We start from the raw sequence: 26,378 nt of genomic DNA on the forward strand, positions 1-26,378 counted from the left end.
AGTTCCCCTTTGGTCAAAAAAGTACTTTCCTTTGACATCCATAAAAACAGAATTCAGAATGTTTTCCAACAATTTTATATCGATATATTTATACATATATTACACATTCAAACAATACTTGTGCAAAAAACCATCCCTACCATGAAAAATGATCTGGATTATTGTATGTGTCTCTGGCAGCATGGCTGGAGGCATAAAGGCGTTATTTCAGACTGTTTAACAAATAAAATACAAAACACAAAAGGACAATAGATTCTGATGCATAGCATCTATTAATTAGAACATTACAAAAAATAATGTGTCAAAGTCGTAAACACATACAAGGTTAAGTCATGTAAGAATAGGTTTTACATGCATAAAAACTTGAGGTTTTGCTTTTTGACAATGGAACCCTTGCAGGGTCACTGTTTAGTGCCAATGTAGTCCTTCATGAATGTTCCATAGTAAGGTCCTTTATATCTACTACACAGAAACATGTCCAACCCTGGCCACACAAACAAGACTTTCTAATCACAAAACTCCTTTCTACATCAACTACAACACAACAGATGTCAGTTTCATATTTGCATATTATACAAAACCACCAATACAAAGCATGTCAGGATTACCGATCGTGAAGGGTTACCTTCCAGACTTAACAACCAATATAAGAGATGACCATTAATTAACCTCAAACGCACTGAAGGCCAACATGACGATGAGTGTAAACAGCTTCCTTTTACTTTGGGCTGGGTGTCATCTAGGCATCATTTCGCCTCGTCTTATAGATCCAGAGACATTAACATTCTTTGGGTTGATTAGAGTTGACGTATTAACCTTCACTGCATTTTAGGTGTGGCAGACACGGGAGATTCACCTACTCAAACCTCCGAACGAAAGGCAGAAACGATCTAGCCCCGGCAAGGCACTGTTGTTTCATGAAGAGCGCACCATCTCTCGAGCACAAGCTGACGAGCTCGGGCTGTTATAAACCCGCACTTGTCCCGGGTTCCTCCGCTCTCCGAAGTCTTGGCTGGGAGGGCTGTGTGACTTGATATTATCTGGACCTAGTGAAGTTGATCTCAAGGGTCCGGGAGGTCGGAAGTGTCTACAGTCACTTTAATGAAGATGGTGTCGTCTTTGATGTAGGTCCCGTTCTCTAAGACAGTCTGAGCCACAAAGAGCGGACAGCCCGAGGCGATGTTCATTTCACCAGTGGGCCGGCGAAAGCTACTGCTATTTGGGTCCGGTTTGAAGGCATCGCCTAAGTGTTTCCTTGCCGGCCCCTGGTCCATTAGCATTAACGTTACTTTCTGTTTGAATGGCCACGGCAGCAAGGCGTCGTATTCGCCGCGCATGACAACGAAGAACAGCGAGAGATGCGTGCCTTTACCCATTCCGTCCCCATTCAGATAGACGCGGGCACACATCTTATAGCCGAAATAGCCCGTGTAGAAAGGCTGGCTGTAGAGCGAAAGGGTTTTCGAGGCCACGGCTTCCTGTTTCCGTCTTTTGTAGTCACGGATCTTCCAAATGAGCGTACCGTTGAAGCTGGCCGTCTCTAGCACCTGCAGCTTCAGGTCCATCTCAGCCAGGCGGATGTCATGGACGCTCATCATGTCATCGTGACGCGAGAGCTGCTGCTCTAAGGAGCCTGGTGAAAGCATTGAAAAAGTGTTAAAACATGCAAAATAATGTATTACAATCGAGGCGCACGTGAAATTCTCTTACCCAGCGTGTGAGAACCAGAACTGGAACCGACACGGCCCGAATCGAGAGAAGATACAATGGAGCGCATGCTTTCCACGGACCCTCTCAGAGCCTCCACCTCCTCTCTCATAGCTCGCAGCGGACGGAGCTCCCGCAGCTCCATCTCGACCTCAAGCAGTTTCTCTGAGTGAGCGCTCATCAGCATCTACATACATAAACACGTAAACATATATAAGAGAACTGCCTGAAGTGTTTCAATCACACATTCTAATATTTCGTAGCTGGCTCGCCGGGGGATGATTTTGATTTAGATTCGTAAATGTTAATGCAATTAATTCACTCTAAATGTTTGCGGTCACTTTTTATCAATTCAATTTATGGGGAGGAAAAAAAAAAAAAGGAAAATTATTATAAAAATTGAATTTCGAACATGAATTTCGGAATGTTTTGCATTTGATATGTCCCTGTTTTGCCAGTCATAAAAATGATCCAATCAATTAAATTCAGCAAAAACAAGAAATCTAATAACCTTTTATAGAAAGTTTGAAGGGACTTTAATGGTACTATCCCTTTAATTAGTAAAGAACATGGCAAATGTCACACACATTTACTTATTTGAATACTGACACACATAAGAAGTGTTTCTTATTTACAGTATAATTTATTTTAATTCTAAAAAAAAAAAAAAAAAAAAAAATGAAGCTTTACATATTTCCAGGTTAAAATTAGATCTCAGGCTTTGAGTCCACTGTAGAAGGCATGTCACAAAGCAAAGGCATTAAAACCTAAAAGCATGCGTCAAACTGAAATATTGCACAGTACAGCAGACTTACGTCACTATACAAATTAGAAGTTATTTTAAGCTAGGCCTACACCAAATGACTCAAAAGAAAATAAAACCACTTCTTGGTGGCAGCTCTCACCTGCATGCTGACTAGCTTCTGCTCCAGCTGCCTGTGCTTTTCTCTCATCTCCTCATACTGAGTCTCGACCTCAGCAAGACGACTGCTGAGGCTGGGCAGAACTTTATAACGCTCCATCAGCTCGCCCTTAATATCCTCTACCTACACACACACACACACACACACACAGATTGATCAGCGTACACGTTTAATCTGACTACATGCATGCTGGAAATGTGAACTGATTAAAAAAAAAAAAAAAAAAAAACAACGGAAACACCGGTTTCTTGTTTCTGGTATGTTAAATATAATGCTTATGTTTATAAATATACGTTTATTAATGTCTACCTTGGCCTCTAATGTGGTGTTTCTGGCCACCATCATTTTCAGGTGCTCAGGCGCACAACTGGACTCGTGTTCCCTCATCTCTTGATTCAGCCCCTTTAAAATAATTGCATATTAGTAAAAAAATTAACAAAACTTACTTGAACTACAATATACAATAACATATAACTTGATTGAAATGATAACTTATAACACGGTGGCTTGAATAAATGTATAAACAATAATTATATAAATATATTTCAATAACGTTAGCATGTTGATGTTAAATGTATAAACTACAATGTAATTTCATATATTTTAAATGTATTTATTTTTTCAATCATCATTAAAAGTACTACACTACTTCATTACATTTCAAAAAAAAATTTAAAGCAACATAATGTTCAAGAAAATCACCTTAAAGGAGCATCCGTAGCGAATAAAAGAGCATGTCACTTGGGCCTTTGGACAGTCATGCTGATGACTGGACAGCTTTAGGAGACACATTCATCCATATTATAAATATATCGCAATTAATCTGCTCATTTAAAAGCACAATACATGCACAAGTTAGTGAAAAGTAATGCTCAATGCACTTCAAGCCTACCTCACTTCTCAGAATGGAAGAAAACGAGCAGTGATTAGGGCATGCTACAGGAAATGCAGGACAAACTGTGTCTTTGTGTTTCTGTAAAGAGAGACGATGGTTAGACGGAAATGCACTAAAATAAACTGCATACTGACACTTTCATGATTCAAGATGCTCATGGTTAAAACAAAACTGTTAGTGTGTGGAGTAACGACGACAGGATCAACCAGGCGGAAAAACAGAAAGCATTCTTGAAGTGAAAACATACATCGATTCTCTAAATGACAGTCAAAATAACGGGAGATTCCCTCAAGTTCCTTGTACAAATGTGAAACTCAAAGGTCATGGGACATTAATGGCCGAACACAAGGGGAATACTTCTCATAGAGGAACTGAGACGTCCACTAATTCCAATCAAGGAAAAAAACTCAATGATAACTGAAAAAGATCTCATGAATTTTTAAGTACTTTCCATTAGATTTCAGGTCCTTTTTATGGGAACTGGGGGGTTTTGGGTAAATGCGGCTTACCTGTAACTCGGTGAGGGCCATCTTGTGATTGCAGAATTCACAGGTGATCTCTCGGTGTTTGCATTTGAGGCTTAAGTGCTCAGACATGTCTTTCCTCATCATCTTCTCCTTACACTTTCCCAAGGGGCACGGCACCTCGAAGTATTGACAAACTTCCAAGTGGTCCTGTTGAAAAGAGAGCGACAAATCTGAATCTTGTGGCCTAACTTTATCCAAAAATCTCTTCTTGAACATAACACACACACACAGCATGTAATCTATCAATAAAACTACATTCATCCATTCTCACTCTTATAAAATGATATGCAAGTTAGTTTGAGTCTAGGCTCATATTTCTCTGTGCTCGAGGCAGGTTCTAGTCGGGAGGAATTTACCATATGATATGTAGACTATTGTGTCTAAGAATCATATGACTTACCATGACCTGCTGTAAACTCATTTGTTCTTTACATCCATTTTTCTCACTTCGGCAGTAGACCTTCAGAGCCATAATTTCCCTATTGCAGCAAACATCCCGGAATATCTAACGTCATAAGAAAAAAAAAAAACTCTGTTACACGGCCTGTTTAACAGAGATCTGTTGTGTGCCTGTTATATAGCCACATTACTTTCACTTGGAGCTGTGTAAGTGAGATTTAATATGTAACGGAGTGGGTGTGTCCTTGTAGGTTTTGGATTCACTTTCTTACCTTATCTTCAAAGAGTGGTTCTAGATCGGCTGGACAAACTGGGTTAGGCTTACTGAAAAAAAAAGTGGGATCCAACTGTAAGCAAATTGTATCTGTAGTTCAAATGACCTACATTTTAAAACAAAAATAACGGGAATACCCCGAGTTTATTTTGCAATGCTATTTACAACGATTTTCAAAGGCCCCGTGACTTTTCCAGCTGTCATTTACCGAATAAGGATTAAAAAAATTTTTTTACTTAGAATTTCTACTCAGTAAAACAGTTTAAAGTTGAGCATGACTTAAAAAAAACATTTAAATTTGTTATTAAATTATTGATTTTTTTTTATTCATTTACATGATTTTTTTCAGGCCTAGAAATCACACTTTAAAAATGAGGCTGTATAATTGAATGACATGTTTGCTGTATGGAATAAACCCTGGTTCTTCAAAGAAAAAAAGAGTGAACGAGCGTAAAATAGCTCATCTTCAGAAAAAAAAACAAATGATGAAAAATGACGAGAGCTCTCTCACCCTGCACAGACAGCATATACGGCGCAAGCTCAAAACTATTCTCGTAGCTTCATAAAATTATGGTTTGAACCACCGATGTCACATGGACTTATTTTACCCATGTGTTTACTACATTTCTGGGAACATTTCTTTTATACAGCTGTCTATGCAGGGCAAAAAAAAACTCTCGGCTTTTATCAAAAACCTCTTTACATGTGTTCCAAAAAAAAAAAAAAAAATCTTACAGGTGTGCAACAACAGGAGGGTAATTAATAACACAATTTTCATTTTTGGGTGAACTATCCCTTTAATTTTTGTTTTGTGTTGCTCAAACATTTTTAAGTTAAGTTCCCGATTTCAGTCATTTTCAGCAACACTGGCCCAGTGTACACCTGACAATGACATGTATTACATCAATCAGATCACAGTTGAACACTTCAGCATATTAAAATCCAGGAGTATGGAAAGGAATGCACTCAAGAAACAATTGCACAAGGTGAGTTACAGATTCTGACCATGTTATTCTGATTTGATCTTTTTTTTTCCTTTTTTACTTAACTTTTACTTTACTTTACTTTTTTAACTTTTGTTACCTGATTTTGCATTAATAATTCCACTGAACTACAGCTGCATTATCTCAAAATCACCAATTTGTCTCTTTAAAAGCTTTATTGTTTTACTCCACGACCCCTACTAGCATATAGCATAAATGATATACTTTTTACTCTCATGCAGTTTTTCCATTTTGCACAGTACTTAGTACTAAATGCCATCCAGATAAAGAATATCCAGGCAGGAGAAGAAATTTGTTGGACGCATTATGTAAAGGCTTATTATTCTTGGCTTGTGATACTGACGCTTTTATATGAAAGCGGCATTGATATGAAGCTCATTACTGAACCGTTGCTCACCTGAGCAGCTCTGTGATGCAGGTCTCGCAGAAACGATGTCCACACTCGGTTTGCCGAGGGATACAGAGCACAAGTCTGCAAGACTCGCAGCGGTACTTGGCCTCAGGCGTCGTGACAAAGTGGTCCCTAAATCCGCCGTGCAGGGGCAAGATGCCTGGCTCGGGCCTGGGCCGCTGGGCCATGGAGGGCATAGCGAGAGATGGAGGACGCTGCTGCAGGGCAATCTGCTGTTCCACATTACGCCCTGCGGACATGACCTGGAGAAAAACAGACAGATTAAGATCTCAGCTCTACACCCATAACATGTACATGAGAAAAATTGAAACGCTGAATATCTTAGTTACAGAAAACCTTTGCAAAAACACAAGCTGAAAGATGAAAAAAGGATAAGTCTACTGCCGTCTTTGTCACATTGAATTCTTGATTTTCCAGACTGAAGCTGTCAAGAGTTCTGTATTGTATGGGAAACATTATTGAAACTAAAATGGAATGGGCTGTTGTCTGACTGGATCCAGACCTTCTTGGCTAACACCAATTTGTTGCCGCCTCGCTGCCAACACAAGTGCTGTTAAGTGTTTAGTAGGAATACGGTTCCGACTTTATGAAGGGACTTTGATGGATTTAAGGCGTGACTACCTGAAGCCCCCAAAAGCATTTGGACACTTAAGACACACTTAAAATGTCAGCAATACATCAAAGCAAGTGGCATCTGCAAACAAATGATGCTTGACTTTCAGTTGTCTAACTTTACTCTTGTAATTACTTTTACTAGTCCCGAGGTGATTTTACTGGATGAATGAGTCAGTTCCTCTGAAGTTCCCACAGGTGTCCTTCTAGAAGAACCACTGGTGTAGTACATCACATTAGCTTTGGAAATTTGTGTAAATGTTTGAAATTAGCTTTGCAGACAAAATCACCATACAAATCATGTATTTATATAAAAAAAATAAAAATAAAAAATAGCCAAGTAAAAGAAAAACAAACAAACAAATAATAATTGGGAAAAAATAAATAAATAAATAAATTTAAAAATGCTCTTCTTTTGAACTTCCTGAATTCTGAGTAAAAAAAAATATTAAGAACAACTGTTTTTAAAATTGATAAGATAAAATGTTTAGCTTTGACCTCACGTGAATACATTTTAGGGATAATATCTCACATACATATAAAATGTGTATAATATGTCATACATATAATACACATTATATTATATTACATTACATACACACACACACGATATCATTGTTTTACTTTATGAAAAAATGAATAAAAACTTGCAGTGAACTTTAGCATACATAAAAGCTAGTTTTTATTATCATTAAGGATACACAAAAATGCAATTCTGGCTCATACTGTTATCATACTCGTACGTATTACTCAAGAATTGATTAGGAGTTTTATTTTTATAAAAAGGAACTTTATCTATATCCATCTTCACAAAAGCAGTATTTCTGAGACACGCAAAACCAAATGATTATAAAATGATGTCAGCATTTTCATTCCACAATTGCTTATGAAAAACATGACGGAGAAGTAAGCCATGACTGAATCATCTTGACTGCGAGTAAGTGACGAGGGCCTCGTCAGACCTGTTAACCTCTTAAATACCATCTGACTTCTGCCTCTCTCACGTCTCGAGTCGAGGTCAGACGTATAGAAGTTAGTCATCTCCTCTTACATTTTCATATTCTAATACTTGCCACTGAGGCGACGCTTAACCATTGTGCTTACATTGCCACATCAACAGCTCCTGACCGGCAGCTCTCAGACTGGGAAATCCCTTCATAACAGGCATAGCTCTCTAGCTCTAATAATATCTCCCCTATGAGCCAGCTACACACCAACCACACATGCAGGAAGGTCCCGGCTCGACTGCTGAGCGCTGTTAGAATTCCTTTAAGCAGAGGATACCACAGTTATTCCACAAGAGTGACTGGTACCCACCACACATGCCTCTTCTCCAGTACAGAGACTTTCCGACACAAAAGGAAACTGAAATCATAGCTATTTATGGTACACGTTTATGAAGATAGGTAAACCTCACAAAGAAATATTTTCAATTAGAGCTCAGTTATAGATCTGTTGAAACAGTTTGGCCTAGCATTCCCGGTGACGTACAACCACTATTGACAGTAAAACATTGGTACTGTTGTTTGCCGAGGCATATTTGGGTTATGAACCTGAACAAAATATTAATACCAAGTAGTAAACTTCAGAATGCAACTTTTCCCACGCAGACAGAAGCAGTACCTCAAATTTTGAGGCTTGTGCTACTTCTTTTTCCAACCAATCAGCATGATGTTTTATGCCTGGCTAATGACAAAATGGCTGGGAAAAAAATAAAATCGCATGAATTTACATTAAAAATAGACTCAAACCTTTACTTCAGCAGTAAGATTAGTCAAAGTTTTATTTTCAAATTACAATCATGGTATCCAACAAATATGAACAACATTATAAAATAACGTTACTTTTTGCTATTGTGCTCCTGTTTGGGCAAAAAAAAAATGCAATTTACATATATACATATATATAACAGTATTTAATAATGTAATTAAATAATTTAAGCATCTATTATGTGTAATGTATATATATGGCATGTTTTATTTTATTTACAGTGATTAACCGAAATTTAATTTAAAATAATTATTGCCATAATAGCAACCATATAGCAACATGCTAAAAACTTTTTTGGACAAGCATTCTCTCTTTTTTCCCCACCGTTTAACGGTTTGCTGCGCAGATAAATGGCTTTTCGGAGGAAGATGACAACCATGTTTGGACAGCCATGTGGGATGCTCACACTCAAACACAGTCACACCCAATTCAATTATTCACACTATCAGCAAGAAAAGTTCAATCCCATCTGACATATACAACACGTTACAGCCTTACACAAACACTCTCCATGGCCCAACATGCCTTTTGTAAGTAAATCAACCGATTTAACTGGACATTATTACTGGAAAAAAAATAAAATCAGTCATGAAAACAAAAGCAAATATTCCCAGTTAGCCGTGTTGGAAAGTTCAGTGGATCTCGTCCCTGATTTTGTTTCTGTTTTACTTAAGATACAGGTACTTCCCTATCTCTTGCGTCATGAGGTAAAAAGTGGATAAAACTGTCCCTGTAATAATCCACAATCTCTGAGAAAGAAAAATATCCAACTGCACAAGCAAATTAAATAAATATTCAGAGTACAAATAAAAATCCATGTACTGGTGTCTGACCAGAACGTGCAGTTCTCTAGGGATTTCCAGGAATATTTAAGGGGCTTTTCCATTTGCTGCCTCATCCCTCTCTGTCACTGCTGACAATACACACACACACACACACACACACACACACACACACACACACAAACATGCACGCAAGCAAGCACGTAAACACCCATTAAGAAAAAAGACTTTAGACAGCTGCTAGTAAACTATTGTTTATGCCAGGAACTGAGTGACCTTATTCAAATGTAAAAGAGCCCAAATAAAGAATTGATTACAAAATTCATATACACTACCATTCAAATGTTTGAAACAAAAATATAGAATATTTTTTATGAAATTTTTTATATGCTCGCTTCATTTATTTGATCCAAAATACAGTAAAACTGTGCCATTGTGAAATATTGTTTCAATTTAAATTCCATGTTAAAAGATTTTAAAATGTAATTTATTACTATGATGGCAAAACATAATTTTCAGCAGTCACATGATCATTCAGAAATTATTCTAACATACTCAAAGAAACATTTGTTATTATTTTTTATGCTGCCTAACTTTCTTGTTAAAACCGTGATACATTTTTAGGGCTCTAAAGAATACAAGTTTCAAAAGCACATCATTTATTTGAAACAAATCTTCTGGAACATCAGAAATCTCCTTAGAATCACTTTTGATCAATTTATTGTGTCCTTGCATAAATCAAATGCAGTAAATTACTGCCTTTTTTATGTTTTTTTAGAATGGTAGTGTAGATGTTTCATAGTAGCACACTTAAAGTTAACTTTTTGATGAAAAACTATTTTTTTGTGTTCTAGTGAAATTGCAACCTAGTCAAAGACGTAAAGGGACAGTTCACCCCAAAATCATTTAGTTCATGTTCATGCTCATGTTCCAAACCCATATGCCTTTATTTCTTTTCTAAAAAAACACAAGGAGGAGATGTTTAGCAGCATGTCTAAGACTCTCTTTTCCATTCAGTGAATGAACCATTTCAGCATTCACTTTCACTTCATAGGGGATTCAAGTCATTCAGGTTTTTAACGACAGTAAGTAAATAAGGATTTTCATTTTTACATGAACTGTTTTTTAACAGTAAAATGTAGAGAGATATGTCCCAGAAGCAGGATGAAAGACAAAAATGTGTACCACATTATCAGCTCATTTATATTTCATATAACTTAAAACCAAGACTAAGCAACCGAATTGAGTAAGCGTCCATCTCAAAAAGAACATAATACCAGAGAGAGCTGCAGGTGAAAAGCGTAACACAATACATTTCAGACTGTTAGTTTAGAGCTGAGGAGCGTCGAGGTAATACAGATTCTTTGACTGTATTTGCGCTGCAGGAGATCTCATAACAAAAATGAAAGAGAAGTAAGAAGGGGAATATCACCTCTTTCTGGCCTGACCTTTTACTAGAGGAAGACATGTGTGACTACTGTAGGTCACTTACAGGAATAAAACACCATTTCAGATGCGAGCGCTCGATGAAGGTGCGACGGCTACCAAGTAGTAGGGCTGCTTTACGTGAAAATGCAAAGGAAGAAGTTACGGCTTATGTCATCTTCTCAGCCGCCTTCTGCTTTCAGAAGAGCGCCTGCTCCAACTTCTGTTCAAAGCAAGCCCCAAACGGGTTCCCTATAGTGTATCACAACACTTAACTGTGTTATTCTGAGAGTGAAACTATGCTGGATTCCAACAGTCTCAGTTTTGATCTGCACAAAGCAGCACATTTTCAAACTGCTCCTGTCCACTGGCTATTTTTCACCATGCTATGCAAATAGAGACAGACTGACAATCTGTACTTCAGTCAGTCGGGGCTTTATTAAATACTTACTTAATTACTGACATCTTTAAAATGATTCTATTTGATGCAGCATTCCCTAATTTATGTAACAGTCACCACGCATGTATCAGCAGCTTTGCAGAAAAATGCAATGGGGCCAAACCCCTCACATAATAGTTCCTTTGTTTTTAGCATTACGCATAATTACGCTTAATTACAACTCACAAAAGCAAAAATCAAAAGCTAAACTTTATACACTGTACCGTTCAAAAGCTTGGAGCTGGCACGATTTTCTTTAAAAGAAATGGCATTTTTTCTTGCATTAAATTGATCGCGAGTTAAATTTAGAACATTACTGCAAAAATAAAACACACAGTTTGCTTCACGTTTCCATTTAAAGAACGTTTCGTCGCGGTTTCCACAATAATACGAAGCAGCACAGTTTTTAACATTGATAAGAAATGTTTCTCGAGCACCAAATCAGCGTTTTAGATTTATGAAAGATCATGTGACGTTCAACGCTTGATTAATGGCTGCTGAAAATACAGCATTGCCAATAAATGCATAAACGGCATGTAAAATATATGGATTGAAAATGGTTATTTTCAATTGTAATAATATTTTACGAATTTTATCAAATAAATGCGGCCTTGGTGAACAAAAACATGAGCATAAAAATGGCGGTGATTATTATTAGCTGACATTATACTTCATTTATTGTGGAGGGGTTTTGTAGATAACACTGTGGGTAAAAAAAAAGCAATTCAATATCGGTTCTACATACAAGTTTATCGTCCTATTCGCTGTGCAAAATCAGTACTGATTTAAAACTAAATTAGTGCTGAAGCGTTGTGTTAACAAATGGCAGAAACGAATCCTTTCTGATTAGAGTATGATATGCAAGACAGAGGTACACCCATTCTCTGTCTCAAAAACTGCATCCAACAGTGGAATACTACAGTATGCCATCATGGTTTTTTCCATCAGTAGCGTAACGTTACAGGCCTAAAATCATGCAAGAATTTTGCAAGTTAGGTATTGCCCCCAAGGAATAAGACCACAGAAGATTAAAGAGCAGAAAAAACATTAAAAAGATCACACTGTGTGAAGGTTACACGGGCTTCAGTTTGAACACCATAGCTCTTTCTACACAACAAAGCCTGCATAAAAACGCACATGTGTCATTTATGGACCTTTAAAACGTAAAAATATCACAACGGCGCTCATAATAAAAGCAAAAGTGGAAAGCACACCACACGCAGACATGCAAAGGTGAGAAGGTCTTCAGCCAAGCAATGGCAGCACAATCATCTATCACGAATTCGTGAAGCAGCTGTTCGGGATTTAACCTGTTAACGCGCCGATGGCTTTACTCGTTTCACAACTTCACGAAGCAAAACCCCGCAAGATCCCCGTTTGCCCAGGAGATAGTCCAAGGGAGCAGGTGAGCCCCTCGGACCAAAGCGAGGCACACTTCGATCACCGTAACGTTAGGTGAACCCATACACTTCGGGCTTACCTTTCACTAACGCGAGCTACGCGTTACGTTACGCGCGGATCTGTGAAATAGCCGTCCACTTACATGAATCAGTTGGCCAACGATGTCGTCCGACGATCCAACCGCGTTTCTCTGAAGAATTTCCCGAAAGGAGCCACGGATGGTCCACTAATGTGACAGACACGCCGAGACAACAACGTCCAAATTCACGCGGCCACGGCTCCGTCCTCGCTTCTCAAACAGGCTACGACGGCCGTCGGATCAAATCGGGTCATTTTGACATCGGAATGTTCCAAAAACGACTCGGTCGAGGTGCGCGAAAAGGTAGAGAAGCCGCCACTGTGGCAGGTTGCTGTTGATATGAAGTCTAGTAACTGGAAAGCCCCCTTGGTCTGACTTCCTCAGGAAATCCCCGTCATGAAAAAAATCGTAGCTGGTTGTAAAAGGACGCCATAGAAAGAAGGCTGCGGCGCGGCGTGCAGCCGCCGGGTGGAGCCAGAGCTCGCGCCGACCCGAGATGGACTCGCTTTCGCTTCGGCTTCGGCTGCTCTCCTCCACGTGTTTCTAAGAGGTGATGAACTTTGAGATGCGCGCGTCGCTGCTCGGGTCTGCCGACATATCGATTCTTATCAGGGAATCAGCGCGAGAGAGACACGCCACTATATGAATTAATATGCATTAGGAAAACGCCTAAATTACTAACCAAAAAACAGGTGATGCGAAAATAAAATAACTAAAAATTTCAAAATATAAACTTCAGCGATGCTGAAACGACAGCATCGGAGTACTGTGTTAGTCACACTTTTATTACAGTACTCAGCTTTTAAGCGTTTTTTAATTATATGAATAGAATTACAATATCTTGTGTCAAATATTTAGATTCTTGCATCGTGGCAAAGTAATGGAAATACGCTGAATTGGGACACTGCCATACAATGTAATCAAATCTAAATTATTCTTCTTCATGGAAAACTTTATTTTCTCTTTGTGAATTCGTCCATTTTTGCCAGTTCCTTTCTTACTTAGATCCACTAAATCTACCAAGCAAAGGTAAAACTTTAGATTTAGGAACCATACTCCCTATTAACTAGGCACTTATTAGCATGCATAGCACACTGGCCGTTTAGTAACGCTTATAAAGCACACGTTATTGCCTAATTTTGCATGACTATTGTAAATCCCTTAACACAACCCAACACCTAAGCATAACTACTAAAACAACTACCAATAAGCAGTTATTAAGAGTTTATTGATGAAAATAGTGAAACTGTGTCACCACTGCAGTGATAAATGAACTAAATTGAACAAAGCATGGTGCACAGATGTTAAATAACACTCAATGCATTTGACAGTATAAATCCCTTAAGTTTATTATGACTAATGTGACATAAACTGATTACATATACAGGCCACAGCCTATGCCCACATCAGCTCTCACCCACACACGCAGAACTTCACCCCAACCATGTACATGTCATCTGCACGCATAATAAGTTTAAAAGGAGTTCACACATGTATGGTACCATTACAGTTATTAGAGGAAAAAAAGTTGGTCAAAACAAGTGAGTGTGCATGTATTTTAAATAACTTATTCCATTTTCAAATTAAACAAAAAAAAAAAAAACAATATGAACCAATCTAACGTTTACCTCCAAACACCATAATAAATTAAGATGTGTGGATAAACACATACAAGCATGGAATAGTAGCAGAAATTTAGATGTGCTGCCATATTTTGAAATTCTTACCTACACATAGCGATCCATATACGTTTAGACACCCCTAAGAGGGTGAAAAGCTTGACCTTGGCATGGAGTAACTGTTCATGCATGCAAAACAGTTCGAAATAAGACTTAAAAAAAAAGAAAGAAAACAAAAATACCTCCTATTCCGTTACAACACAGCCTCAGTCAAGAAACTTTTGAGATAAAATGCATTTCAAATACACCACGTACAAGGGTCCAGGATTAAACAGTATATATATATATATATATATTACGACCTAATACTAAATCAACTCACTTAAACAATATAAGAGCTGGAAATCATTTCATTTTTAAAAGAATAATATTAAAATCAGTATTAAATTTATTTAAATTTCATCTACACTGGCATTTCACTGTATCTATACAGTGCAGTTCGTATAATTCACTTTTTATGCAAATAAATAGCTTAATCCAACCAGAGATCAACTAACCCCCTCCCCCCAAACTATTTTAAAATAGCAAATCATAACTAGATAATATGCTACAGTAACAAAAAAGTAACTGGAAAGGGGTGTTGGACTAGGACCAAGTCAGAGTCCCATGTATATATCAGGAAAAGGAGATGGTCAAGTGACATTAAAATCCTTCAGACTGCTTAAGAGATCTTTTAAGATCCCAATTCGCTGTCCAGTGATGTAGGGATGGGTATATGGATGTTTTATTCCCCCCATAACAGACCAATTACCATTTGTGAAGAGTATAACTTTTGGAGCAGCAGACTGGTAGAGACCAGACGGGAACTCTACTTCTGTTGGCAGTGATGATCCAGGTCCGTAGAGTAGCTTGGTGAAGATTGCGCTCCTATGCAGTAGCACCTGTGAGAGTCCTGGGTCCAGTAGGAGGGGTGGGAGTTGGGGGGGAGGAATGTCCATTACGAAGAGGCTTCACTTGAGGCAACTGAAGCCTTAATGCCTCTTACGCACAGCTGCGGTATTAACTGATCTGAGCTCGTCTGACCGACGTTGGAGAACTCAGGAAACTGAGGGGTTTTGTGTTTCCATTGCCGTCGGTTCCTGAAAATGATGATTATTCTTGAATGACACTAATAAACCCAAACCAGATGCAAGACGAAATACAAAGAGAATTTCCAGCCTGACTGGAATCTAAAGCCACGTTCTGGCGGAAAAGCCCATTAACTAAGAGGCGCTGATGAAAAACTGACCTCTGCCTGGTTTTCTGAAGGTCCAAGGGTGGTTCCCTCTTCGGATGACACCTCCATCTTCTCTTCATCTAAACCCTTACGTCCCTCCACGCCGTGCTCGGCCTCCCACTCCTGCAGTACTTCGTCCAGGTTGAAGCGACGCCGGTAATTCACAAAGAAATTTTTCACTTGAACCACAGACTTGTTGCCGATCACATCAGAAATGGCTTGGAAATCCCGGCCGTACTTCCTTATAGCTGAGAGAGGAAACAGACAATTGTCCAAAATTTCACTACTTAAAACGTTCATTTAAATAATCCAGTAACGCTCACGGTAACATTTGAGTGTTTGTGAAATGTGGCCAAAAATACCTTGTACTGCAAGCAGCTGCTCTTCTGTGGTCCAGCGGGTATTAAATTTCTGATTAGCCTGAGAAAAACAAAGTACATTTACTATACCTCCTATAAAATGCAGAAAAGTTAAGATGGCGCTCTACGAAAGCGAAGTGTATTTGTTAATATTATTACCTCAGATGGCCTAAACTCATCCACGCCCGTGTCCAGCTTTTCTCTGAGGGCACTGTTGTGCTGTTTAATGCTCTGAATCTGTAAAAAGATGCTCTTTTTCAAACTTTTACACTGTCGCATGCTTCTATCCTGCATTGCTCTCTGTCAGATTTACGTTTAGCTCTAGCTATAGTCACACTGGGATGAAAGTGATGTTGCTAAGAAGTGATACAATGCTGACCTGCCGTTTTATGGCAATGAGCTCCATATCCAGCTGTCTCAGAACACTAACTGCAGCCGGGCCGCTGCTAGACATCGCCGCCACATCATCGGCGTTTAAATGCATTCCTTTAGGCGGTTTCTTCTTTGCCCGGTGTAGATTCCTCCCAGCAAGTCCCTGTACTTCTTTCTTAACATGCAATGACTTTTCTGCAAGATTTGCTGGCTGTGAACAAAACAGAGAAAAAACAGCTATTTAAACCATGTTTATTGATGTAGATTTACTACTTCTGTAAAGTCAATGAGCATTCCACATTAACATAACAGATAAATAAATAAACATTGCATTAAATAATTTATCAGGCACATTGAAAGACAATTATAAATGAGGACAAAAGAAGTAATCAAACAAAGAAAAGTGCACAATGTATAAATGCTGTGACAAGTCCCAGTCAGTCTTGCACCTGCATGTTTTTTTTATTAATAAAGAAAAAGAATAAAAAGTGGATTTTTAAAGAAACAGAAATATATATAAATATAGTGTTAGAGGGTCAGATTATTCATATGTCTTACAATTATTAAAAAGAGAATAAGCAGATATAGCAGAAAAAAACTGAACGCGTTAGGGTTTTTTTTTTTTAAATAAATAAAAATGTGGATAGAATAGAAAAATATAAATATAAAATACATATTTTGAAATGTACCTTCTGCACAACTGCAGGTTTTGACTCTTGTTTCTCAGGTCCAGATGTTCCCTTAAAAAAAAAAAAACATTTGTTTTAATGGGGATAGATGCCCTGTAAGTTACGTGCAGCACTGAAGTTATATATCTAAATAAAATAAAAATACTCCTAAACAAAATAAAAATTAAATACATAAGTTAAAAGATAAATACAAAACATTTAATTACATTAAATAAAACATGGATACAATTTATTTGTTCTGGTCCCGTTTTACATTTACTAACTATAATATTAAAAAAAGTATACGTAATTACATGCAACTAATCACAGCCAAGCCCTCATCTTATTACCAACCATAAAGCAAGTACGTGCAGTTAATTACGCTTGCTCAGTGCTTAAGTGTACAATCATACTGTAAGGAGGGCATTGTAAAATAAAGCTAAAATATGAATAGAATTGCAATTGTGTTAAACCAGAACTGGTTTTATTATGAAGATTTATTTTAATTTAAAAGAGTCATCTAATTATGTTAACGCACAATTGAAAAGCTCTAAAAGAGTGCTGAAAAATTACCTCTTTCTTCTCATCCTTATTTGGCTCAAATTCAGCATCCCCTGGAGAGGTGCAACTATTTTCTTCTCCTTCCTCATCACTACATGGGGAAAAAAAAGGATTGAAAAGTTTCAAATGTGACATTTCCTTTCAGCAATGACAACATATTCTAAAAATAGATGCTAACATCCTATGACAGCACAACTCATCTTTGATCAAGACTTAAAACTGAAGAAAACACAAAAGGAGACAGAAAACAGGCTATTAATATCTTCATGCCATAGCTGACCTCTCCTCTCTGTCTCTCTTCTGTTTGCGCGCATGGCGGTCCATCACACTCGTTTTACTGCGCGTTTTCTTCCACGAGTAATAGAATCTAACCAGGCTTGCAATTGACTTGTCTGGAAGCTGGAACAAAAAAACAAAAAAATTTTTTTGTAATCAAGCACATAAGTGATGGAAACATCTGACATACCATACGGATTCATCATTATTCATGATCAGAGCTGACACAGATCCGTTTGTAACATAGTCAAAGTGTTGAAATTCAGGACTTGACAGAACCCATTTGGTCTTTATATGCACCAGTGACTGTCCATTAATGAGCTAGATTTAGGAGGCTCCTTACGATTGGTTGTCATTTCAATACAAAGATGCCGCTTTTCCCAATTGCATGTTTTATTTTAATGTTGCGAGCGGTTACTGCCATAGCCATCTCACTCACCATCTGCTGGATGCGGTGAAATGTCTTTCCGTGAAAGCTGAAACCTTGTTCAAACAGCACCTTGTCTTCAACCGTCCACTCATCTGGAAAAGGGGTGAAGTTGGGAAGATCTGCCAAAGATTTTTCAATGTTGTGTTTGTGCCAAAACAGCATGCCCAATGCCTGTTAAATACAGAAAGCCACATCATAAGACTTCAAATGGAAAAAAAGAAACTGCTTGGAACACTTCACTTTAAAAGACAACTTATGTTTGACTCCGTGAAACTCTGACTACGAGAGACGTTTAATTAATGCATCAGGGTTCCAGATATTTTACCATTTTTTCTGCCAATGCGACTAAATTTTGTCACACTGGCGCAACCACTGCATTGCCATTTCTGTTGCAGGAGAAACATCAAACGTTAAGGGAAACAAAAGTGTCATGAACCTGCTCTACTCGTTTGAGAAGTGCAGCATGGACCGTTTAATGCAAGAAAACTTGTCCAAGCTCAGAATAGGCTTGCTCTGGAACCAGTGTTGATGTTGTGACGCTGTTACAGCACAATGCCACCAGATCCAGGAAAAAAGTGCTTGAAGTCGCTGCTGAATAAATCTTGCAGGATCTCATGAGACGCAAGCACTTTTCAATGAATTACATTTTTCGCCTGCTATTTACGGCACTTAACCAATTAAAATTACATTTTTTAAAGAGATGACTAAAAAGCAAATCGTGGTAAACAACAAACAAATGTAAAAAACGTTTTAAAGAGACACCAAATGCTCTTTAAACCACTATAACCAGCAGATGGCAGGAGAGGAGCACTAATTAGTCATTCATTTCTACGTTTAGCTTTATAGTTTGAAATAAACATTATGTTACAAAATATCAAACCATCATTAATGCTAATTTCATAAAGGTTTTTTTATGTAGTAAGAAGAGTCAAACTTCTGTTTGCGATTAAATCACACAAAGCAAAGTTCACAGTAGTTAATTTTCTATATATATATAAAACATTTTGCATGTAACTGTTGTGAATAGATGTACGTTTTGTATGCTTCCCAACTCAGGCTCAGTGCTTTACCATCATATTACCAACGAACAAACGTGTAATGTTATAATAACTACACTTATTAATGCAAAACAATAATAATTGAATTATTTAATTATCTTCATTTTTATTACTTCCCCCACCATCTGTAAAACTTATTAGCGCTGATGCCGTAGCTCTCAAAGGTTAGTCTGGAGCCCTGTGCAGTAAAAAGCATTCTACCTTATCTTAGGAGTCACAACAGAACACATCAAAAGAGTATTCAAGTATTTTTTTTACTTTCAAATGCATCATTTTCACTGCAACAAATAAGCATAGCTTTAATAACCATTTACCTGCTCCATATTGTACCCGTGTTTTTCTTTGGCTATTGCAATGTACTCATCCACTGCAACAAACAAGGCAAAAAGTGATTAGAATATAAATCTAAATTAAATCACGTCTAAAACGAAAATCCCTTAAAATACGAACATTCAACTCAAAAATAAAATATATTTCTTTATAGACTGAATGACAAAAATATTTCCTCCCATATTATAGCTATAAAAACAGCTGAGAAGGAAATTGCATGTTTATATTAGATCTGCGTGGCAGCAGTGTAATATACAGTAAATAAATCCACCGCTCGTCTCCTCTGGAACAGCATACAATCAAACTACTAACTCTGATGCAAATTGTGGAATTGATGCACATAGGACATACTATTTCTAAAAACAGGAAGTATCATACAGTAACAAGAAGCCAGCTTTTCATTACAAACAATCTGTTTCGCTGGCTGCGTCAGCACAAGCCTCTTGTCTTCCATTGTCTGAACAAATAGTCCAGCACTAGACTCAACTGTTGTCTAACGATGGTATTTTGGGCTAGTCTGTACATTCAAGTGGATCAAAATGTTGTGAATCTCACAAGAGAAGGGTCTAAACTGTGTAACACGGACTGCCGCTATTTACATAAAAAAATGCTTTAATATGTATGCAGCCAAATTAATATACTCATAAATGACTCACATTTGGCCTCTGGTATACTTGGATTTGGAAACCACACCAGCATTCCCAGGTTATCTCTCTCTTGGCTTGCCTTTGCTACTTCTGATGAAAGGAGAGAGAAAGACATTAGTGGATTAAATAAGAATGCATCCATTCATTTTGATTTCAAACTAAATCAGTGTTACTACTAACAGATTTTTTTACCTTTTGCTTCTAGCTTCTAACCAAATCTTTTTAGTAGCAATATTTAAGTAGCAATATTTTTTTTAAAGTTTATAGGAAATCAAGTAAATGAAATCAGAATTACATTAAGATATTTCTTTTAATAAAAAACGCCATAAAAATTCAGTTTTCTTAACAAATATACAGTAAATGATTGACAAATCAGGTGCTGTTATAATCACCTCAAGTTTCAAACAATAGTAAGCCATATAAAGTTTTATTTACTTCAGATTTTGTTTTTGTTTTAACCTCTTCTTCCTAATTAAAACATACCACTTTCAATGCAAGTGGCCAGAGAGTCAAAAATTCTCTCTATATATCATTCTTGCTGAACACGAAGTGCACCAAACGGACGAACTATTCAGTGTTTGAGGCTATTACGCCATCCACCCTGTGTTGTCAATGAACCTTCCAACAATCAAAAGCCACGAACCAGGATCATAATCGGGAACAACTGCCTGATACTGCGGTCCAACTCGCATCCCGCCTGCACCTTGTGAGTGACAAAAGAACAAATAAAACGAACTAATTACATTCACCAGAAGTGTGTGAACTTGTGAAGAGCGACCGAGGCTACCACCATGACTTACCATGCTCGTCATCACTTGAGGAACCCGAACTTCCTTCCTCCCATGAATTGTTGCTGTTCCCGTTTGAAGTAAAACTTTTGGTCGGATTATTCACAGAGTTTCTGCCCCTTCTTTTACCCGATATCTCAGCGGTGCCCTTCTCCAGCATCGCAGGCATCTTGACAGCGAAACGCAAAGGCGCTTGAAGGAACTTGGGCTCGCTGGCTGCTCGCTATAGCTAAGCTAACTCAGCTCAACTGCTCTGATCTGAAACAAATAACACCGTCCTGCACTGATGCAAACTCCCCCAACTGGCAATGTAGAGTTACGAACACTCGAAATGGTGCGTCGAATGCATAATATTTCCCCCAGTCGCGTTAATAAATGAAGTTTAGCTTTAGAAGCAGATAAAAGCACATACGGCTGCAGTGCTAGCAGACAGTGCGGCTGCTCTAGCGTTAGCTCTCTCTCTCTCTCTCTCTCTCTCACTCACTCTCTCACTCTCTCTCTCTCTCTTTCTCTCTTTCTCTCTGAATGACCTGCTTTAGCTAACGTCAGTTCCTCTTCGAGGCAGAAATTCAAACTTCTTCTGCACACAAAGAACAAGCTAATGACCGAGCGTTTGTGTAGAAAACATCCATCTGCATGAAAAACAACTCCAGACGACCATAAGCCGTTGCATCAGCTGGCACTCCGTACTTTAGACTAGTTTAGTGAAATCCATCAGTGCATCACTATAGCAAACAGGGAAACATTTATTCATATACGACATCCTTTATGCTGTTTCGCAGCGCAACATCACGGCCCGCCACACTGCTTCGTGAGATTCAAAGCTGCAGAGTTATCCGCAAAATTAAACTAGAGCATGAGTGGCTTGGACTTAAATGTGTTTGAGGTCGTGAATGGTTAGCAGTGTCATGCAATAAAGCAAAAATATTTAAAGTTTTTTTTATTATAACTATGTGGACAAAAAACCAGATGCCAGGTGTGCTCAAAAAAATAAAAAAAAAAAAATAAAAATATATATATATATATATATATATATATATATATATATATATATATATATATATATATATATATATATATACTATTACGTAGGCTATTTGGGATCCTGGAGCACAATTTTGGTTTTAAAAAGTAGCACTGGTTGGGTATATTTTGTAAGCTATAGTCAACAATATATCGTATGGGTCAAACTTATCAATTTTTCTTTTATGCCAAAAATCATTTGGACATAATAATAAATAGCATGTTCCATGATTTTGAAAAATCCAGTAAATACATCACAACTTGTATTCGTTGCTAAGAACTTCTTTCTCTCCCTCTCTCTCTAGTTATTTTTTCTCACACACACACACACACACACACACATATATATATGGACTACAATCATACTAGTGTCTTATTACACTGCTAGTACATAAAAAAGTTATAGCGTCTAATGAATATTTAATGTTGAATTGGTATATTATGGTCAGCATAAATATTAGTTAATAGATTAGTAGTAGCAATATGTATGGTTTAATGCATGGTCTCATTCTAATGTGATTGGTGTGATTTGAGGTATCTGTCCAGAGGCTACTAAGTCATCAGGACATCTGTACACAACCTTTTTTAGTTATACAAAGGTATTATTTTCTTCGTGTTGTGCCCAGTCTTCATTGTGTGTATGTGGTGTCATTCAGTGTCGGGGGAACACCTTACAAGTAACTTGAGTTACGTAATCAAATTACTTTTTTTTTTCAAGTAACTAGTAAATTAACACAATACTTTTAAAACTTACAACAAAATATCTGAATTACTTGTGAAGTCAAATAAGACACTTTATTTACCGTATACTGATTGAGATTTCTCTTGTTTCTGTGTTGAGAGAGAGTTTGGGAGTAAATGCAGGGGCTTGTGCGTCTGAGTAAACATGATCACTAGACTAAACGTGCATTTACTCTGTTAACCTGCTCAAAATCACATTTAGTATTCCTAAAAATAAAAAAAAATGCAAACTCAGAATATTCTGCCAAATCGCAATAATCTGTGCAAAACTGTTAAAGCAACAATGACAATGGTGCGTGTGTGATAAGAACATTATTGCTATCAATTTATTTTTGGTTAGCAAACCGAGCCCAGGCGAGAAAAAGTCATGCAAAAGTAATGTAACGTTACTTTTCATAAAAAGTAATGCAAATGGTTACTTTTTAAGGAGAAACTCCCTACAACAACCCTGCAAAGCATTATTTTTGTAAAAAGTAACTTTCCCCAACACTGGTAGTATGTCAGTACAAATGTATAATTCTTATTGCAAATGTGGTGAGATCCCTATGAGCCCCCGAATACTAGTGGGATAAACGGCATAAACACAGCAAACGGCCGCAAATGAATTGTGACGTGTAAAATGTATTTAACAATAGTCTGCATAATTAAATCTAAACACCTGTCATATCCAAACCATACAGTTTTTGCAGTAATATGTCTATGCAGTAATGCGTGATAAACAGTATAGCTACACAGGCTGTTATTATCTGAATATGATTGGAGATAAACTGATCTTAATTTTTTTTTTTTTTAAATCTGATCAGATTGTAAACAGATTTAAGTGTACAGGATTTGCAGAAATTGTTTGTTTTTAATCATCATCAAAAAGTAGCGATGGTCAAATATGAACAATGAAAAATGGGGGGCTGTATATAAATATTATAGCCTATTATTTATCCTCTAGATGGCGCACGTGTTCCTCAGCGCATTTCTGGCATCCCTTTTCGTGAGGCTCCACTTCACTGCAGTTCAATCTCCAATTTAATTACTTTTTACTTAGACATACTTTACCCTTCATGTCGTCCAAAACATCTTCAATAAATAAATAAAAGCGATTCTAAATCGTGCATCTATACAATTGCATAACCCAAAAGAATCACCCATAATCGTTCACCCATAATAATAAACGTTTACCGACTGCCTTGATAAAGAGTTTTGTATATCGCCCCGTGCAAAGAGCGCGTGGCTCGGTCTGTGAAATATTATGTAACAAGACGCGCGCTGAATGTACTGAATGCGCGAGGGTCACTCGATAGCGCCCAAACATACTCACACATGCGCTTTACACTAATAAGGAGAAGTTGGAGGCACTTTGTACCCTGCTGACGCGCGCCAGCGTCCAATGGCGAAGAGGCGCAAACCAACACGGGCTGCCCATCGTATATAAACTCTCGGCTGAGTTTGTAGCGGGGTTTGAAGGCGGCTGAGCGGTTTTACACCCTATCGTACGAGATTACCGCCTTATTTTTCGTTTATTATTCCGCCAGGACTTTTGGGGGTACGCATTTATATTCGTACGCATTTATATTTTCGCAGATGGTTCGGTATCAGCTCCGGCGGCAGTGAATATCCACGTAAAAGCCGGTGTGTCTTCATTTTAAATCCAAAACCCAGCCCCCCCCCATCCCGAATCGTTTATTAAAACAGCGGGACTCGCGATGCCTTTGGATCTGGGGATGTACGAGAGCCGCGCGGATTATAAATCCCCGAAACAATGCCAAAAACCTCGTTCGCATTTTATCAGGCCGTGCGGGACCTGTTGCCGGTGTGGGTCCTGGAGGACATGCGGACCATGGAGGTGTTTCACTGGGAAGACGACGGACAGGCGTGCGCGTACTCTCCGTCAGAGGCGTTTCTGTACGCGCTGGTACACGATCACCAGCAGTACGCGAGTTATTTACTCAACAGGTTCTCCACCCGCGCTCTGGAGATGCCCAGCAGAAGCTTCTGCTGCTGCCAGGCTTCCACCGCGCCGCACCTGGCCATAGCCGTCCGCTACAACCGCGTCAACATCCTGAAAATGATCGTGGCCACCATCAAAGACTTGACGGACTGCGAGAGACGGAGCTACCTGAACAGTCACGGATGCGTCCACACCGACGGCAGCAAAACCGCGCTGCATCTCGCGTGTGATCTGGTGCGTCCCGAGTGCTTGGTGCTGCTGCTGGGTCACGGCGCGTGTCCTTACGCAACGGACCTGACAGGGAACACCCCCTTGGACTGCTTACTCAGCCAGATCTGCCAGAGCGGCTTTGACATGCGGACGAAGCGCATCTGCCTCGGCTACCTCATTTTATTCATGCCCACATTTCGCTTCCGGATGAAGAGACAGTTGCAGGACAGTGGCGACGCGTGGAGGGCGCTCGTAGGAGAGCAGGCCTTCCAGTGGCTTTCCGGATCGTCGCCCCCTTCGCTGTTCGTTCAGGCCATGCAGAAGCTCAGCCAGTCCATTCCCACAGACCAGCTGGACTCACTGCCGGACTTTCTGAAGCCCCTGGACTTCAGACTGGATCAAGCTTAATGGGCGCACACTGGAAATCTAATAAAGTGCATTGCTCGACTCAATTCGTTCTCGAAATATTCAGGTTTGAGTGGACGCGGAAAGCTCTGTAAATATGTGAATAGTTTGATGTTGTATAGTCGCATTGTGAAAGACACTGTGAAATTATTAAAATATATATTTTTTTGCATTTGTTGCTTTGGAGGTACATTTTTCAGATTCAGTTCATTCAAGGCGCATCATGGGTTCTATGAAGGAGAGCAAAAATCACAAGATATCTTCACATTTACCCTAATAGTGAAATGTCTGAACATATAGGCTGTGCTAATCTTCAGTAGTATGGCTTCCTTCATTCCTGTATGAACTAAATAGCGCAAACTATTTGCACTAAGAAAGATTAAATGATCAAAACAATCACATCTTGAGTTTCAAAGCTCCCCTTGACCTTTTGCATTGGGCATGCAGACAATTTCATGGGATCCTTTTCAAAGACAAAGGGGTTACCACTTGTACTGGTAACTAGCTTTTTTGGTTTCTATTTGTTTTGATTCATCCAAACAACAGAAAACACTAGTTGCAATATTTAAATTAACATTCTTGCAGTTTAAAATTGCCCTTATATATATATATATATTAAGCATTTAAGCATAAACATTAAAAATCTGAGCAGAAGATCACAAATAAACTACTGTCCATGTTTGGGGTTGGCTAGATTTTTTCAATAGTTTTAAAGGAAGTCTGTGGGCTGCAACTGTTTGATTAAAGCTACAGTAAGACAGGATATTGCGAAATAGTATTACAATTTTAAAGTATCTTCTTTCAGTCGTCCCGATTAGTATTTGATACCATGATAAAGGTTTCTGGATTCTGAAATGAAAGCATAGCATTTATCTTAAAACAAAATATTACTCACAGTCACTTCTGATCAATTTAAAAGTATTAATCTTCTTAAAAATAAGAAAGAACATTTGAAACGTAGCGTAAACTGAAATGCATCTGAAACATCATACCGTTGCCAATAAACCACAAAATGCAGAGGCAC

General features: G+C 38.3%; 3 protein-coding genes across 5 annotated transcripts; 1 reads left to right on the forward strand and 2 right to left on the reverse strand.

Moving 5' to 3' along the window:
- Positions 1 to 59: 59 nt before the first annotated feature.
- traf3 (TNF receptor-associated factor 3) lies at positions 60 to 13,228 on the reverse strand. 2 transcript variants are annotated; one of them, XM_043262261.1, is made up of 11 exons: positions 12,713 to 13,214; positions 6,127 to 6,383; positions 4,724 to 4,775; positions 4,453 to 4,557; positions 4,035 to 4,199; positions 3,523 to 3,603; positions 3,333 to 3,407; positions 2,940 to 3,032; positions 2,613 to 2,753; positions 1,711 to 1,894; positions 60 to 1,633 (listed from the first exon to the last, which is right to left on the reverse strand). In XM_043262261.1, the coding sequence occupies exons 2-11, from the start codon at positions 6,378 to 6,380 to the stop codon at positions 1,062 to 1,064; spliced, it is 1,722 nt and encodes a 573-aa protein (XP_043118196.1). In that variant the 5' UTR covers positions 6,381 to 6,383; positions 12,713 to 13,214; the 3' UTR covers positions 60 to 1,061. The 2 variants fall into 2 exon arrangements, with proteins under 2 accessions (XP_043118196.1, XP_043118197.1); XM_043262262.1 differs by lacking the exon at positions 3,523 to 3,603 and having other exon boundaries at positions 12,713 to 13,228.
- Positions 13,229 to 13,972: 744 nt separating this feature from the next.
- Positions 13,973 to 22,019, reverse strand: rcor1 (REST corepressor 1). Of its 2 annotated transcripts, none has more exons than XM_043262266.1 (13): positions 21,046 to 22,019; positions 20,889 to 20,942; positions 20,255 to 20,335; positions 19,583 to 19,635; positions 18,220 to 18,381; positions 17,785 to 17,903; positions 17,517 to 17,595; positions 16,965 to 17,015; positions 16,283 to 16,486; positions 16,063 to 16,140; positions 15,907 to 15,964; positions 15,557 to 15,792; positions 13,973 to 15,407 (listed from the first exon to the last, which is right to left on the reverse strand). In XM_043262266.1, the coding sequence occupies exons 1-13, from the start codon at positions 21,200 to 21,202 to the stop codon at positions 15,366 to 15,368; spliced, it is 1,374 nt and encodes a 457-aa protein (XP_043118201.1). In that variant the 5' UTR covers positions 21,203 to 22,019; the 3' UTR covers positions 13,973 to 15,365. The 2 variants fall into 2 exon arrangements, with proteins under 2 accessions (XP_043118201.1, XP_043118200.1); XM_043262265.1 differs by having other exon boundaries at positions 20,889 to 20,948; positions 21,046 to 22,018.
- Positions 22,020 to 22,119: 100 nt separating this feature from the next.
- Positions 22,120 to 25,526, forward strand: ankrd9 (ankyrin repeat domain 9). The gene is given in 2 exon segments (XM_043263799.1): positions 22,120 to 24,552; positions 24,555 to 25,526. Coding segments are annotated over 2 exon segments (861 nt in total). The 5' UTR covers positions 22,120 to 24,494; the 3' UTR covers positions 25,358 to 25,526.
- Positions 25,527 to 26,378: the final 852 nt, after the last annotated feature.

The sequence above is a fragment of the Puntigrus tetrazona genome, chromosome 17, assembly GCF_018831695.1.
Source record: "Puntigrus tetrazona isolate hp1 chromosome 17, ASM1883169v1, whole genome shotgun sequence".
In the NCBI taxonomy this organism is placed as follows: Eukaryota; Metazoa; Chordata; class Actinopteri; order Cypriniformes; family Cyprinidae; genus Puntigrus; species Puntigrus tetrazona.